This window comes from Ranitomeya imitator, chromosome 1 (genome assembly GCF_032444005.1).
Source record: "Ranitomeya imitator isolate aRanImi1 chromosome 1, aRanImi1.pri, whole genome shotgun sequence".
NCBI lineage: Eukaryota > Metazoa > Chordata > Amphibia > Anura > Dendrobatidae > Ranitomeya > Ranitomeya imitator.
In genome coordinates, this window is record NC_091282.1 from 1,221,013,605 (window position 1) to 1,221,028,166 (window position 14,562).

Consider the following 14,562-nt stretch of genomic DNA (forward strand, 5'->3'; position numbering starts at 1 on the left):
GTCCGTTTACCATCTTGGTAGCTGTTCTCTGAACTTGCTCTGATACAGTGCCTTGCGAAAGTATTCGGTTCCCTGGAACTTCCCACATATCAGGCTTCAAACGTAAAGATACCAAATGTAAATTTTTGGTGAAGAATCAACATTAAGTGGAACACAATTGTGAAGTTGAACGAAATTTATTGGTTATTTTAAATTTTTGTGGAAATTGAAAAACTGAGTGGGGCGTGCAATATTATTCGGGCCCTGTAACTTAATACTTTGTTGCGCCACCTTTTGCTGCAATTACAAGTCTCTTGGGGTCTGTCTCTATCAGTTTTGTACATAGAGAGACTGAAATTCTTGCCCGTTTTTCCTTGAGCTCAGGGAGGTTTGATGGAGATCGTTTGTGATCAGCAGTTTTCAGCTCTTTCCACAGATTCTCGATTGGATTGAGCTCTGGGATTTGATTTGGCCATTCCAACACCTGGATATGTTTATTTGTGAACCATTCCACTGTAGATTTTGCTTTATGTTTGGGATCACTGTCTTGTTGGAAGACAAATCTCCGTCCAAGTATCAGGTCTTTTGCAGACTCCAACAGGTTTTCTTCAAGAATGGTCCTGCATTTGGCGCCATCCATCTTCCCATCAATTTTAACCATCTTCCTTGTCCCTGCTGAAGAAAAGCAGGTCCAAACTATGATGCTGCCACCACCATGTTTGACAGTGGGGATGGTGTGTTCAGGGTGATGCGCTGTGTTGCCTTTACGCCAAACATATTGTTTGTCATTGTTGCCAAAAAGTTCGATTTTGGTTTCATCTGACCAGAGCACCTTCTTCCACATGTTTGGTGTCTCCCAGGTGGCTTGTTGCAAACTTTAAACAACACTTTTTATGGTTATCTTTGAGAAATGGCTTTCTTCTTGCCACTCTTTCATAAAGGCCAGATTTGTGCAGTGTACGACTGATTGTTGTCCTATGGACAGACTGTCCCACCTCAGCTGTAGATCTCTGCAGTTCATCCAGAGTGATCATGGGCCTCTTGGCTGCATCTCTGATCAGTCTTCTCCTTGTTTGAGATGAAAGTTTAGAGGGACGGCCGGGTCTTGGTAGATTTGCAGTGGTATGATGCTCCGTCCATTTCAATATGATCACTTGCACAGTGTTGCTTGGGATGTTTAAAGTTTTGGAAATTATTTTGTATCCAAATCCGGCTTTAACCTTCTCCACAACAGTATCACGGACCTGTCTGCTGTGTTCCTTGGTCTTCATGATGCTCTCTGTGCTTCAAACAGAACCCTGAGACTATCACAGAGCAGGTGCATTTATACGGAGACTTGATCACACACAGGTGGATTATATTTATCATCATTAGGCATTTAGGACAACAGTGGATCATTCAGAGATCCACAATGAACTTCTGCACTGAAAGTAAAGGGGCCAAATAATATTGCACGCCCCACTTTTCAGTTTTTGAATTTCCACAAAAATTTAAAATAACCAATAAATTCCGTTCAAATTCACAATTGTGTTCCACTTGTTGATTCTTCACCAAAAATTTACATTTGGTATCTCTATGTCTGAAGCATGATATGTGGGAAAAGGTGGGAAAGTTCCAGGGGGCCAAATACTTTCGCAAGGCACTGTATATTGTAACAGAGGCATATCCCCTTTCTATAGCTGACAATTGTCCTTCAAACCAGCATCCAGATTTCAGATTCCAGAGGAAGATGTCATGAGATTAACCCACATTGACTATTTAATCAATTTTAATAGATTTTACTCCTATGTTTTGCAAGTCAACAAGCTATAGAACCCACAAAATGGTCACTCAGCATATATTTAATCAAACATTCATTGTTCAATGGCCCTGTATCACTGTCTTGCAAAGGTAGCAGACAATAAGCTGTAGGAGCTGATATAAGAGGTAAATAACAACCATTCATAAATTTGTTAATATCAGTTTAACCTATAAGAAGAGTCAGCCTTTCGGACTCTTGACCAACCGAAGAAATAAACACATAAATTCAAAAGTCAACATATAGATAACAGTCTATTCCATCTGGCTTACTGAAAATAGACATCTGTTAATTAAGATAAAATGGTGTGTTGTCACAAGATCTATAGTCTCACTTCCAACTACAGCCTTTCCTCTACAGTCTAATCCCCATTTATAGCCTCAAGTCTAACCACAGCCTCCCCTTTGACGGCAGACTCACCCCCAACAACAGTGGTAACCCCGACCACCGCCTCCTCTCTGACTGTCCAGCAACTCTTTTTACCTTTATGACTCCCCCGCTCTGAGTCTCGGTGCACATTTTGGCCAGGTACGCCTCCCCCAATGCATGGTTCTTGAAGTGGGCGCCACTGGACGGAAGAGAGGAGGCCATGAAGGACGTCACATATGATAGAGAGGCGGTGAAGAAGAAAATATTTTGCGCACAATTTTAAAAGTAAGAAAAATTCAATAAGGAAAGTTGTGAGATTTGAAGTCTGTGACTCCGGCAGACTCTAGACAGCGGAGATTGTAGGGACACAAACCTGATGAGCTGGATATTATCGTGATGCTTGCGAGGCAACACGTCCTCGGTCCTCCACTGCAGGAACCTCTGCAGGGTGGTGGAGGCCTTCTCTGACACCACAGCTTTGTTTTCTTGTGTCCAGATCTCCACTCCCACAAGGAAGACCTGGAAGTTGATCCTCGATAATATCTAGCAAAGTAAAATAAAACATTTCTCAGTGAGATCCGGGGAGGACGCTGGTGAAAGTCCGTTACATGGGAGACCCCTGCTGTACCTGGTTTAGGTGGTGAGCCACCGAGATAAGATGGTGTCTGGTCTTCTCCAGGTCTGCTCCATGGCGCTGATACTGCAGAATGAGGACGTTAGTCATTAATAATATGCAGCCGCAGAGACAACAGAAAATCCGTAATAACACCAGTCCGGACGATGGCGTCCTAGACTCGGCTCCATTGGTGGAGAAGGCTTACCTCCTTCTGATCAGCCACCAGGAACAGCTCAATGTTGTAGATCTGTCGCTGACCCTACGACGTAAGCATCAGACATGGAGATCAGCGCTTCTAGTACTAAGGGTCCGTAACCCCGAGGGCCCCCGCCCAGTGCCCCACACACCACAGGTCATACCTCCCTGATGACGGACCGTAGCGAGCGCTGCTGACGCTGGTGGGAGTCGGCCATCGGTCGGTGCTTGTTGTGAAGAAGAGTAATGACGTGGTCTGATGATCCCGATGAGCCAGGGTCAATGCTGTATGTCTCACCTCCAATAGTTATATAACCGCTGTAAGAAATATATATATATATATATATATATATATATATATATATATATACACACACACAGTGGGTACGGAAATTATTCAGACCATCTTAAATTTTTCACTCTTTCTTTCATAGCAGCCATTTGGTAAATTCAAAAAAGTTCATTTTTTTCTCATTAATGTACACTCTGCACCCCATCTTGGCTGAAAACAAAAAGGAGAAATTTTTGCAAATATTTAAAAAAAGAAAAACTGAAATATCACATGGTCATAAGTCTTCAGCCCCTTTGCTCAGACACTCATATTTAGGTCCCATGCTGTCCATTTCCTTGTGATCCTCCTTGAGATGGTTCTACTCCTTTATTGGAGTCCAGCTGTGTAATTACACTGACAGGACGTGATTTGGAAAGGCGCACACCTGTCTATATAAGACCTCTCAGCTCACAGTGCATGTCTGACCAAATGAGAATCATGAGGTCAAAGGAACTGGCCAAGGAGCTCAGAGACAGAATTGTGGCAAGGCACAGATCTGGACAAGGCTACCACAGAACTTCTGCAGGACTCAAGGTTCCTAAGAGCACAGTGGCCTCCATAATCCTTAAATGGAAGAAGTTTGGGACCACCAGAAGTTTTCCTAGACCTGACCGTCCAGCCAAACTGAGCGATCGTGGGAGAAGAGCCTTGGTGAGAGGTGAAGAAGAACCCCAAGTGTTATGACCTGGTGGTTAGGAGCACCCGGAATGACCTGATGGTTAAACTCACAGGACAAGCTCTGGGAAGTGGGAACTTTGCTGACCGCAATCCCTAATCCTATCACACACACTAGAAATAGCCGTGGAGCGTACCTAACAGGCCTAGACGCCTCGGCACAGCCTTAAGAACTAGCTAGCCCTAGAGATAGAAAATAAAGCCTACCTTGCCTCAGAGAAATTTCCCCAAAGGAAAAGGCAGCCCCCCACAAATATTAACTGTGAGTTAAGATGAAAGTCACAAACACAGAAGTAAAACAGGTTTAGCAAAGGGAGGCCAGACTAACTAAATAGACAGAGGATAGGAAAGGTATCTTTGCGGTCAGCACAAAACTACAAAAGACCACGCAGAGTGTGCAAAAAGACCCCCGCACCGACTCACGGTGCGGAGGCGCCACCCTGCATCCCAGAGCTTCCAGCTAGCAAGACAAAATCATGAAAGCAAGCTGCACTAGAAAACCATGAGCAGAAAATAACAAACGGGGACTTAGCTTCTTGCAGGAAGAGACAGGTCTCCAGAAGATCCAAGAGCGAACTGAACCAGCACAGGAACATTGACAGCTGGCATGGAGTAACGATCTGAGTGGAGTTAAATAGAGCAGCCAACCAAAGGATAAACCACGTCACCTGCCCGCACCTATTAACTAGTTAAATGCCGCTGTCAAACGCAGACAGCGGCATTTAACTACCGCTTCCGGCCGGGCGGCCGGAAATGACGTCATCGCCGACCCCCGTCACATGATCGGGGGTCGGCGATGCTTGTGAATGGTAACCATAGAGGTCCTTGAGACCTCTATGGTTACTGATTGCCCGTCGCTGTGAGCGCCACCCTGTGGTCGGCGCTCACAGCACACGTGCAATTCTGCTACATAGCAGCGATCAGCAGATCGCTGCTATGTAGCAGAGCCGATCGTGCTATGCCTGCTTCTAGCCTCTCATGGAGGCTATTGAAGCATGGCAAAAGTTAAAAAAAAAAGTTTAAAAAAATGTGAAAAAAATAAAAAAAACATAAAAGTTTAAATCACCCCCCTTTCGCCCCAATCAAAATAAATCAATAAAAAAAAAATCAAATCTACGCATATTTGGTATCGCCGCGCTCAGAATTGCTCGATCTATCAATTAAAAAACAAGTATTAACCTGATCGCTAAACAGCGTAGCGGGAAAAAAATTCGAAACGCCAGAATTACGTTTTTTTGGTCGCCGCGACATTGCATTAAAATGCAATAACGGGCGATCAAAAGAACGTATCTGCACCGAAATGCTATCATTAAAAACGTCATCTCGGCACGCAAAAAATAAGCCCTCAACCGACCCCAGATGATGAAAAATGGAGACGCTACGAGTATCGGAAAATGGCGCAATTTTTTTTTTTTTTTTTTTTTTAGCACTTAGATAAAAAATAACCTAGTCATGTTTGGTGTCTATGAACTCGTAATGACCTGGAGAATCATAATGGCAGCTCAGATTTAGCATTTAGTGAACCTAGCAAAAAAGCCAAACAAAAAACCAATGTGGGATTGCACTTTTTTTGCAATTTCACCGCACTTGGAATTTTTTTCCCGTTTTCTAGTACACGACATGCTAAAACCAATGATGTCGTTCAAAAGTACAACTCGTCCCGCAAAAAATAAGCCCTCACATGGCCAAATTGACAGAAAAATAAAAAAGTTATGGCTCTGGGAAGGAGGGGAGCGAAAAACGAACACGGAAAAACGAAAAATCCCCCGGTCATGAAGGGGTTAAGGATAGTTGATTCCGCGGTGTCCACCGCTGTAAGGGCAAGGAAAACTAAGAGGATGGGGTATTTAAACCTGGAGGGCGGAAGAACCGCCGGAAATGACCATGTGAGCTACGTTGCGTCTGAGCCCATGATGGGGCGGAAGTGACGCGCTGATTAGAACAGTGCAAACCGCACTGTGGGAGAATGCCGGGCGAGCGGGCAGGAGCCGGATATGACGAACCGGAAGTGGGGCACCGGACGTCATGTAGAGGAGTCCCGTCGCCATATTAAATGAGGCAGGGCTGCGCTATGTGTGATCGCTATGTATGGAGAAGGGACAGCCGTACTATATCGGGGCCGGATATCACCTTCTCGGATCCACTAAGGCACCGATGACGGCACTTATACCACTGACCTATCTATCCCCCCTTCTTTTAGGCTGCATTAGCAGACTGTCACTTAGATTGACGCTGTACTCTGGACATCATTGGTAGGCCTCATTGATAAGCTTCCCACCGGCTTTTATTTTCCACATCACGGTTTTGCTATGTCTTTACCTCTATTTTAGGCAGCGCATATAGCCACCAGTATTTATCCATTATCCCAATCTTTGGTATGTATCTCTCTACATCTTTCTTCTCACTCACTGTGCCATTATAGTCCTATAGCTCTCTGCTATCACATACGTACTACAGAAAAAAAATTTTTCTTTTGCCATAAACATGCACGGTTGTTCATGTCTATGTTGTATATACTTTGTTTATTTACTATTTATGATTTTTTGTATCCTATTTTTTGTATTCTATTTTGATGTATTGTTTTGACATATACTTTACAGTCACTGACGAAGGTCACATGCGTGACCGAAACGTTTGAATTGTGCATTGGGATAAAATAAAATATCCAATCTTCTTCTCACAACAAAGTTGAGTGCTGGGTTTTGTTATTATTTATCCAATGGTTTGGGAACCTACCCATGCACCACTTTAAGGTTGTGCACACGTTGACCTTTCACTTGCATTCTCCTCAGTGCAAGACATATGAAAGCCGCATAGAGTTTGCTAAAAAACACATGAGGGACTCCCAGATTATGAGACATAAGATTCTCTGGTCTGATGAGATGAAGATAGAACTTTTTGGTGATAATTCTAAGCAGTATGTGTGGAGAAAACCAGGCACTGCTCATCACCTGCCCAATACAATCCCCACAGTGAAGCATGGTGGTGGCAGCATCATGCTACGGAGGTGTTTTTCAGCTGCAGGGAGAGGATGACTGGTTGTCAATGAATGAAACATGAATGCTGCCAAGTACAGAGATATCCTGGATGAAAACCTCTTCCAGAGTGCTCTGGACCTCAGACTTGGCCGAAGGTTCAATGACCCTAAGCACACAACTAAAATAACAAAGGAGCGGCTGCAGAACAACTCTGTGACCATTCCTGACCGGCCCAGCCAGAGCCCTGACCTAAACCCAACGGAGCATCTCTGGAGAGACCTGAAAATGGCGTCCACCAACGTTCACCATCCAACCTGACGGAACTGGAGAGGATCTGCAAGGAAGAATGGCCGAGGATCCCCAAATCCAGGGGGTGAAAAACTTGTATCATTCCCAAGAAGACTCCTGGCTCAAAAGGGGCTTCTACCAATACTGAGCAAAGGGGCTGAAGACTTATGACCATGGGAGATTTTAGTTTTTCTTTTTTAATAAATTTGCAAAAATGTCTACATTTCTGTTTGTTTTCAGTCAAGATGGGGTGCAGAGTGTACATTAATGAGAAAAAAATGGACTTTTTTAAAATTAAATTACCAAATGGCTGCAATGAAACAAAGAGTAAAAAATATTAAAAGGGGTATGAATGCTTTCCATACCGACTGTGTGTGTATATATATATATATATGTATTTATATTCAGATATGTGAATAGATATTATTGCCAATTGAGGGAACTCAAAACAGGGGATCTGTATAAATCTGTATGCAGTGAGCTCCCCCTAGTGGTGGCTGTATAAATCTGTATAAACAACTCCATCTGGGATATTATGTAAATTCTCACCTGAGACCATGACAAGTGCAGACTGAGGCCACAGATCCGGTGATTCCCTCCACTGATCCGGTATAACAGCAGTGAGCCTGGCAGCAGACACAGGTTCAGAGAGCGCCTCTTATTTACAGAAATGAGGCATGTGTGGGATAAGCAGGACATAAGAGGTAGCAGGAATGAGGAAAAAGACTACTATAATACTGCCCCTATGTACAAGAATATAACTACTATAATACTGCCCCCTATGTACAAGAATATAACTACTATAATACTGCCCCCTATGTACAAGAATATAACTACTATAATACTGCCCCTATGTACAAGAATATAACTACTATAATACTGCCCCTATGTACAAGAATATAACTACTATAATACTGCTCCTATGTACAAGAATATAACTACTATAATACTGCTCCTATGTACAAGAATATAACTACTATAATACTGCTCCTATGTACAAGAATATAACTACTATAATACTGCTCCTATGTACAAGAATATATCTACTATAATACTGCTCCTATATACAAGAATATAACTACTATAATACTGCTCCTATGTACAAGAATATAACTACTATAATACTGCCCCTATGTACAAGAATATAACTACTATAATACTGCCCCCTATGTACAAGAATATAACTACTATAATACTGCCCCCTATGTACAAGAATATAACTACTATAATACTGCTCCTATGTACAAGAATATAACTACTATAATACTGCTCCTATGTACAAGAATATAACTACTATAATACTGCTACTATGTACAAGAATATAACTACTATAATACTGCTCCTATATACAAGAATATAACTACTATAATACTGCTCCTATGTACAAGAATATAACTACTATAATACTGCCCCTATGTACAAGAATATAACTGCTATAATACTGCCCCTATGTACAAGAATATAACTACTATAATACTGCTCCTATGTACAAGAATATAACTACTATAATACTGCTCCTATGTACAAGAATATAACTACTATAATACTGCCCCTATGTACAAGAATATAACTACTATAATACTGTCCTCTATGTACAAGAATATAACTACTATAATACTGTCCTCTATGTACAAGAATATAACTACTAGAATACTGCCCCTATGTACAAGAATATAACTACTATAATACTGTCCTCTATGTACAAGAATATAACTACTATAATACTGCCCCTATGTACAAGAATATAACTACTATAATACTGCCCCCTATGTACAAGAATATAACTACTATAATACTGCTCCTATGTACAAGAATATAACTACTATAATACTGCTCCTATGTACAAGAATATAACTACTAGAATACTGCCCCTATGTACAAGAATATAACTACTATAATACTGTCCTCTATGTACAAGAATATAACTACTATAATACTGCCCCTATGTACAAGAATATAACTACTAGAATACTGCTCCTATGTACAAGAATATAACTACTAGAATACTGCTCCTATGTACAATAATATAACTGCTATAATACTGCTCCTATATACAAGAATATAACTACTATAACACTGCCCCTATGTACAAGAATATAACTACTATAATACTGCTCCTATGTACAAGAATATAACTACTATAATACTGCCCCTATGTACAAGAATATAACTACTATAATACTGCCCCCTATGTACAAGAATATAACTACTATAATACTGCCCCCTATGTACAAGAATATAACTACTATAATACTGCTCCTATGTACAAGAATATAACTACTATGATACTGTCCCTATGTACAAGAATATAACTACTATAATACTGCCCCCTATGTCCAAGAATATAACTACTATAATACTGTCCTCTATGTACAAGAATATAACTACTATAATACTGCTCCTATGTACAAGAATATAACTACTATAATACTGCCCCTATGTACAAGAATATAACTACTATAATACTGCCCCCTATGTACAAGAATATAACTACTATAATACTTCTCCTATGTACTAGAATATAACTACTATAATACTGCTCCTATGTACAAGAATATAACTACTATAATACTGTCCTCTATGTACAAGAATATAACTACTATAATACTGCCCCCTATGTACAAGAATATAACTACTATAATACTTCTCCTATGTACTAGAATATAACTACTATAATACTGCTCCAATGTACAGGAATATAACTACTATAATACTGTCCTCTATGTACAAGAATATAACTACTATAATACTGCTCCTATGTACAAGAATATAACTACTATAATACTGCCCCTATATACAAGAATATAACTACTATAATACTGCTCCTATGTACAAGAATATAACTACTATAATACTGTTCCTATGTACAAGAATATAACTACTATAATACTACTCCCTATGTATAAGAATATAACTACTATAATACTGCTCCTATGTACAAGAATATAACTACTATAATACTGCTCCTATATACAAGAATATAACTACTATAATACTGCCCCCACTGTACAAGAATATAACTACTATAATACTGTCCTCTATGTACAAGAATATAACTACTATAATACTGCCCCCTATGCACAAGAATATAACTTCTATAATACTGTCCTCTATGTACAAGAATATAACTACTATAATACTGCTCCTATGTACAAGAATATAACTACTATAATACTGTCCCTATGTACAAGAATATAACTACTATAATACTGCCCCCTATGTACAAGAATATAGCTACTATAATACTGCCCCCTATGTACAAGAATATAACTACTATAATACTGTCCTCTATGTACAAGAATATAACTACTATAATACTGCTCCTATGTACAAGAATATAACTACTATAATACTGCTCCTATGTACAAGAATATAACTACTATAATACTGCTCCTATGTACAAGAATATAACTACTATAATACTGCTCCTATGTACAAGAATATAACTACTATAATACTGCTCCTATGTACAAGAATATAACTACTATAATACTGTCCTCTATGTACAAGAATATAACTACTATAATACTGCTCCTATGTACAAGAATATAACTACTATAATACTGCTCCTATGTACAAGAATATAACTACTATAATACTGCTCCTATGTACAAGAATATAACTACTATAATACTGCTCCTATATACAAGAATATAACTACTATAATACTGCTCCCTATGTATAAGAATATAACTACTATAATACTGCTCCTATGTACAAGAATATAACTACTATAATACTGCTCCTATATACAAGAATATAACTACTATAATACTGCCCCCACTGTACAAGAATATAACTACTACTAGATTGTGGCCCGATTCTAACGCATCGGGTATTCTAGAATATGCATGTCCCCGTAGTATATGGACAATGATGATTCCAGAATTCGCGGCAGACTGTGCCCGTCGCTGATTGGTCGAGGCAACCTTTATGACATTATTCGTCGCCATGGCAACCATTATGACATCATCGTCGCTGTACCCGTTGCTGATTGGTCGAGGCCGCCAGGATGTCTACGTCCTTTATGACATCATCGTCGCTGTGCCCGTTGCTGATTGGTCGAGGCCTGGCGGCCTCGACCAATCAGAGAGCCGGGATTTCCAGGACAGACAGACAGACGGAAAAACCCTTAGACAATTATATATATAGATAATACTGCTCCTATATACAAGAATATAACTACTATAATACTGCTCCTATATACAAGAATATAACTACTATAATACTTCTCCTATATACAAGAATATAACTACTATAATACTGCTCTTATGTAAAAGAATATAACTACTATAATACTGCTCCTATATACAAGAATATAACTACTATAATACTGCTCTTATGTACAAGAATATAACTACTATAATACTGCCCCTATGTACAAGAATATAACTACTATAATACTGCCCCTATGTAAAAGAATATAACTACTATAATACTGCTCCTATATACAAGAATATAACTACTATAATACTGCTCTTATGTACAAGAATATAACTACTATAATACTGCCCCTATGTACAAGAATATAACTACTATAATACTGCCCCTATGTACAAGAATATAACTACTATAATACTGCCCCTATGTACAAGAATATAACTACTATAATACTGCCCCTATGTAAAAGAATATAACTACTATAATACTGCTCCTATATACAAGAATATAACTACTATAATACTGCTCTTATGTACAAGAATATAACTACTATAATACTGCCCCTATGTACAAGAATATAACTACTATAATACTGCTCCTATGTACAAGAATATAACTACTATAATACTGCTCCTATGTACAAGAATATAACTACTATAATACTGCTCCTATGTACAAGAATATAACTACTATAATACTGCTCCTATGTACAAGAATATAACTACTATAATACTGTCCTCTATGTACAAGAATATAACTACTATAATACTGCTCCTATGTACAAGAATATAACTACTATAATACTGCTCCTATGTACAAGAATATAACTACTATAATACTGCTCCTATGTACAAGAATATAACTACTATAATACTGCTCCTATGTACAAGAATATAACTACTATAATACTGCTCCTATATACAAGAATATAACTACTATAATACTGCTCCCTATGTATAAGAATATAACTACTATAATACTGCTCCTATGTACAAGAATATAACTACTATAATACTGCTCCTATATACAAGAATATAACTACTATAATACTGCCCCCACTGTACAAGAATATAACTACTACTAGATTGTGGCCCGATTCTAACGCATCGGGTATTCTAGAATATGCATGTCCCCGTAGTATATGGACAATGATGATTCCAGAATTCGCGGCAGACTGTGCCCGTCGCTGATTGGTCGAGGCAACCTTTATGACATTATTCGTCGCCATGGCAACCATTATGACATCATCGTCGCTGTACCCGTTGCTGATTGGTCGAGGCCGCCAGGATGTCTACGTCCTTTATGACATCATCGTCGCTGTGCCCGTTGCTGATTGGTCGAGGCCTGGCGGCCTCGACCAATCAGAGAGCCGGGATTTCCAGGACAGACAGACAGACGGAAAAACCCTTAGACAATTATATATATAGATAATACTGCTCCTATATACAAGAATATAACTACTATAATACTGCTCCTATATACAAGAATATAACTACTATAATACTTCCCCTATATACAAGAATATAACTACTATAATACTGCTCTTATGTAAAAGAATATAACTACTATAATACTGCTCCTATATACAAGAATATAACTACTATAATACTGCTCTTATGTACAAGAATATAACTACTATAATACTGCCCCTATGTACAAGAATATAACTACTATAATACTGCCCCTATGTAAAAGAATATAACTACTATAATACTGCTCCTATATACAAGAATATAACTACTATAATACTGCTCTTATGTACAAGAATATAACTACTATAATACTGCCCCTATGTACAAGAATATAACTACTATAATACTGCCCCTATGTACAAGAATATAACTACTATAATACTGCTCCTATATACAAGAATATAACTACTATAATACTGCCCCTATGTACAAGAATATAACTACTATAATACTGCTCCTATATACAAGAATATAACTACTATAATACTGCTCTTATGTACAAGAATATAACTACTATAATACTGCCCCTATGTACAAGAATATAACTACTATAATACTGCTCCTATGTACAAGAATATAACTACTATAATGCTGCTCCTATGTACAAGAATATAACTACTATAATACTGCTCCTATATACAAGAATATAACTACTATAATACTGCTCTTATGTACAACAATATAACTACTATAATACTGCCCCTATGTAGAAGAATATAACTACTATAATACTGCTCCTATGTACAAGAATATAACTACTATAATACTGCCCCATATGTACAAGAATATAACTACTATAATACTGCTCCTATGTACAAGAATATAACTACTATAATACTGCCCCTATGTACAAGAATATAACTACTATAATGTTGCTCCTATGTACAAGAATATAACTACTATAATACTGTCCCTATGTACAAGAATATAACTACTATAATACTGCCCCCTATGTACAAGAATATAACTACTATAATACTGCTCCTATGTACAAGAATATAACTACTATAATACTGCTCCTATGTACAAGAATATAACTACTAGAATACTGCCCCTATGTACAAGAATATAACTACTATAATACTGTCCTCTATGTACAAGAATATAACTACTATAATACTGCCCCTATGTACAAGAATATAACTACTAGAATACTGCTCCTATGTACAAGAATATAACTACTAGAATACTGCTCCTATGTACAATAATATAACTGCTATAATACTGCTCCTATATACAAGAATATAACTACTATAACACTGCCCCTATGTACAAGAATATAACTACTATAATACTGCTCCTATGTACAAGAATATAACTACTATAATACTGCCCCTATGTACAAGAATATAACTACTATAATACTGCCCCCTATGTACAAGAATATAACTACTATAATACTGCCCCCTATGTACAAGAATATAACTACTATAATACTGCTCCTATGTACAAGAATATAACTACTATGATACTGTCCCTATGTACAAGAATATAACTACTATAATACTGCCCCCTATGTACAAGAATATAACTACTATATACTGTCCTCTATGTACAAGAATATAACTACTATAATACTGCCCCCTATGTCCAAGAATATAACTACTATAATACTGTCCTCTATGTACAAGAATATAACTACTATAATACTGCTCCTATGTGCAAGAATATAACTACTATAATACTGCCCTATGTACAAG

The 14,562-nt window shown here is 38.3% G+C and overlaps 1 protein-coding gene across 1 annotated transcript in view; it reads right to left on the minus strand.

Moving 5' to 3' along the window:
* The window catches only part of ADAM33 (ADAM metallopeptidase domain 33), a 75,270-nt gene that overhangs the window by 12,122 nt on the left and 48,586 nt on the right, over positions 1–14,562 (minus strand). The window contains exons 3-8 of the mRNA XM_069745089.1: positions 7,779–7,855; positions 3,122–3,275; positions 2,968–3,021; positions 2,775–2,846; positions 2,520–2,689; positions 2,261–2,345 (exon numbers count right to left, since the gene is read on the minus strand). Coding sequence (XP_069601190.1) covers positions 2,261–2,345; positions 2,520–2,689; positions 2,775–2,846; positions 2,968–3,021; positions 3,122–3,175 — 435 coding nt within the window. The 5' untranslated portion in view covers positions 3,176–3,275; positions 7,779–7,855. The remainder of the gene's footprint in view (positions 1–2,260; positions 2,346–2,519; positions 2,690–2,774; positions 2,847–2,967; positions 3,022–3,121; positions 3,276–7,778; positions 7,856–14,562) is intronic.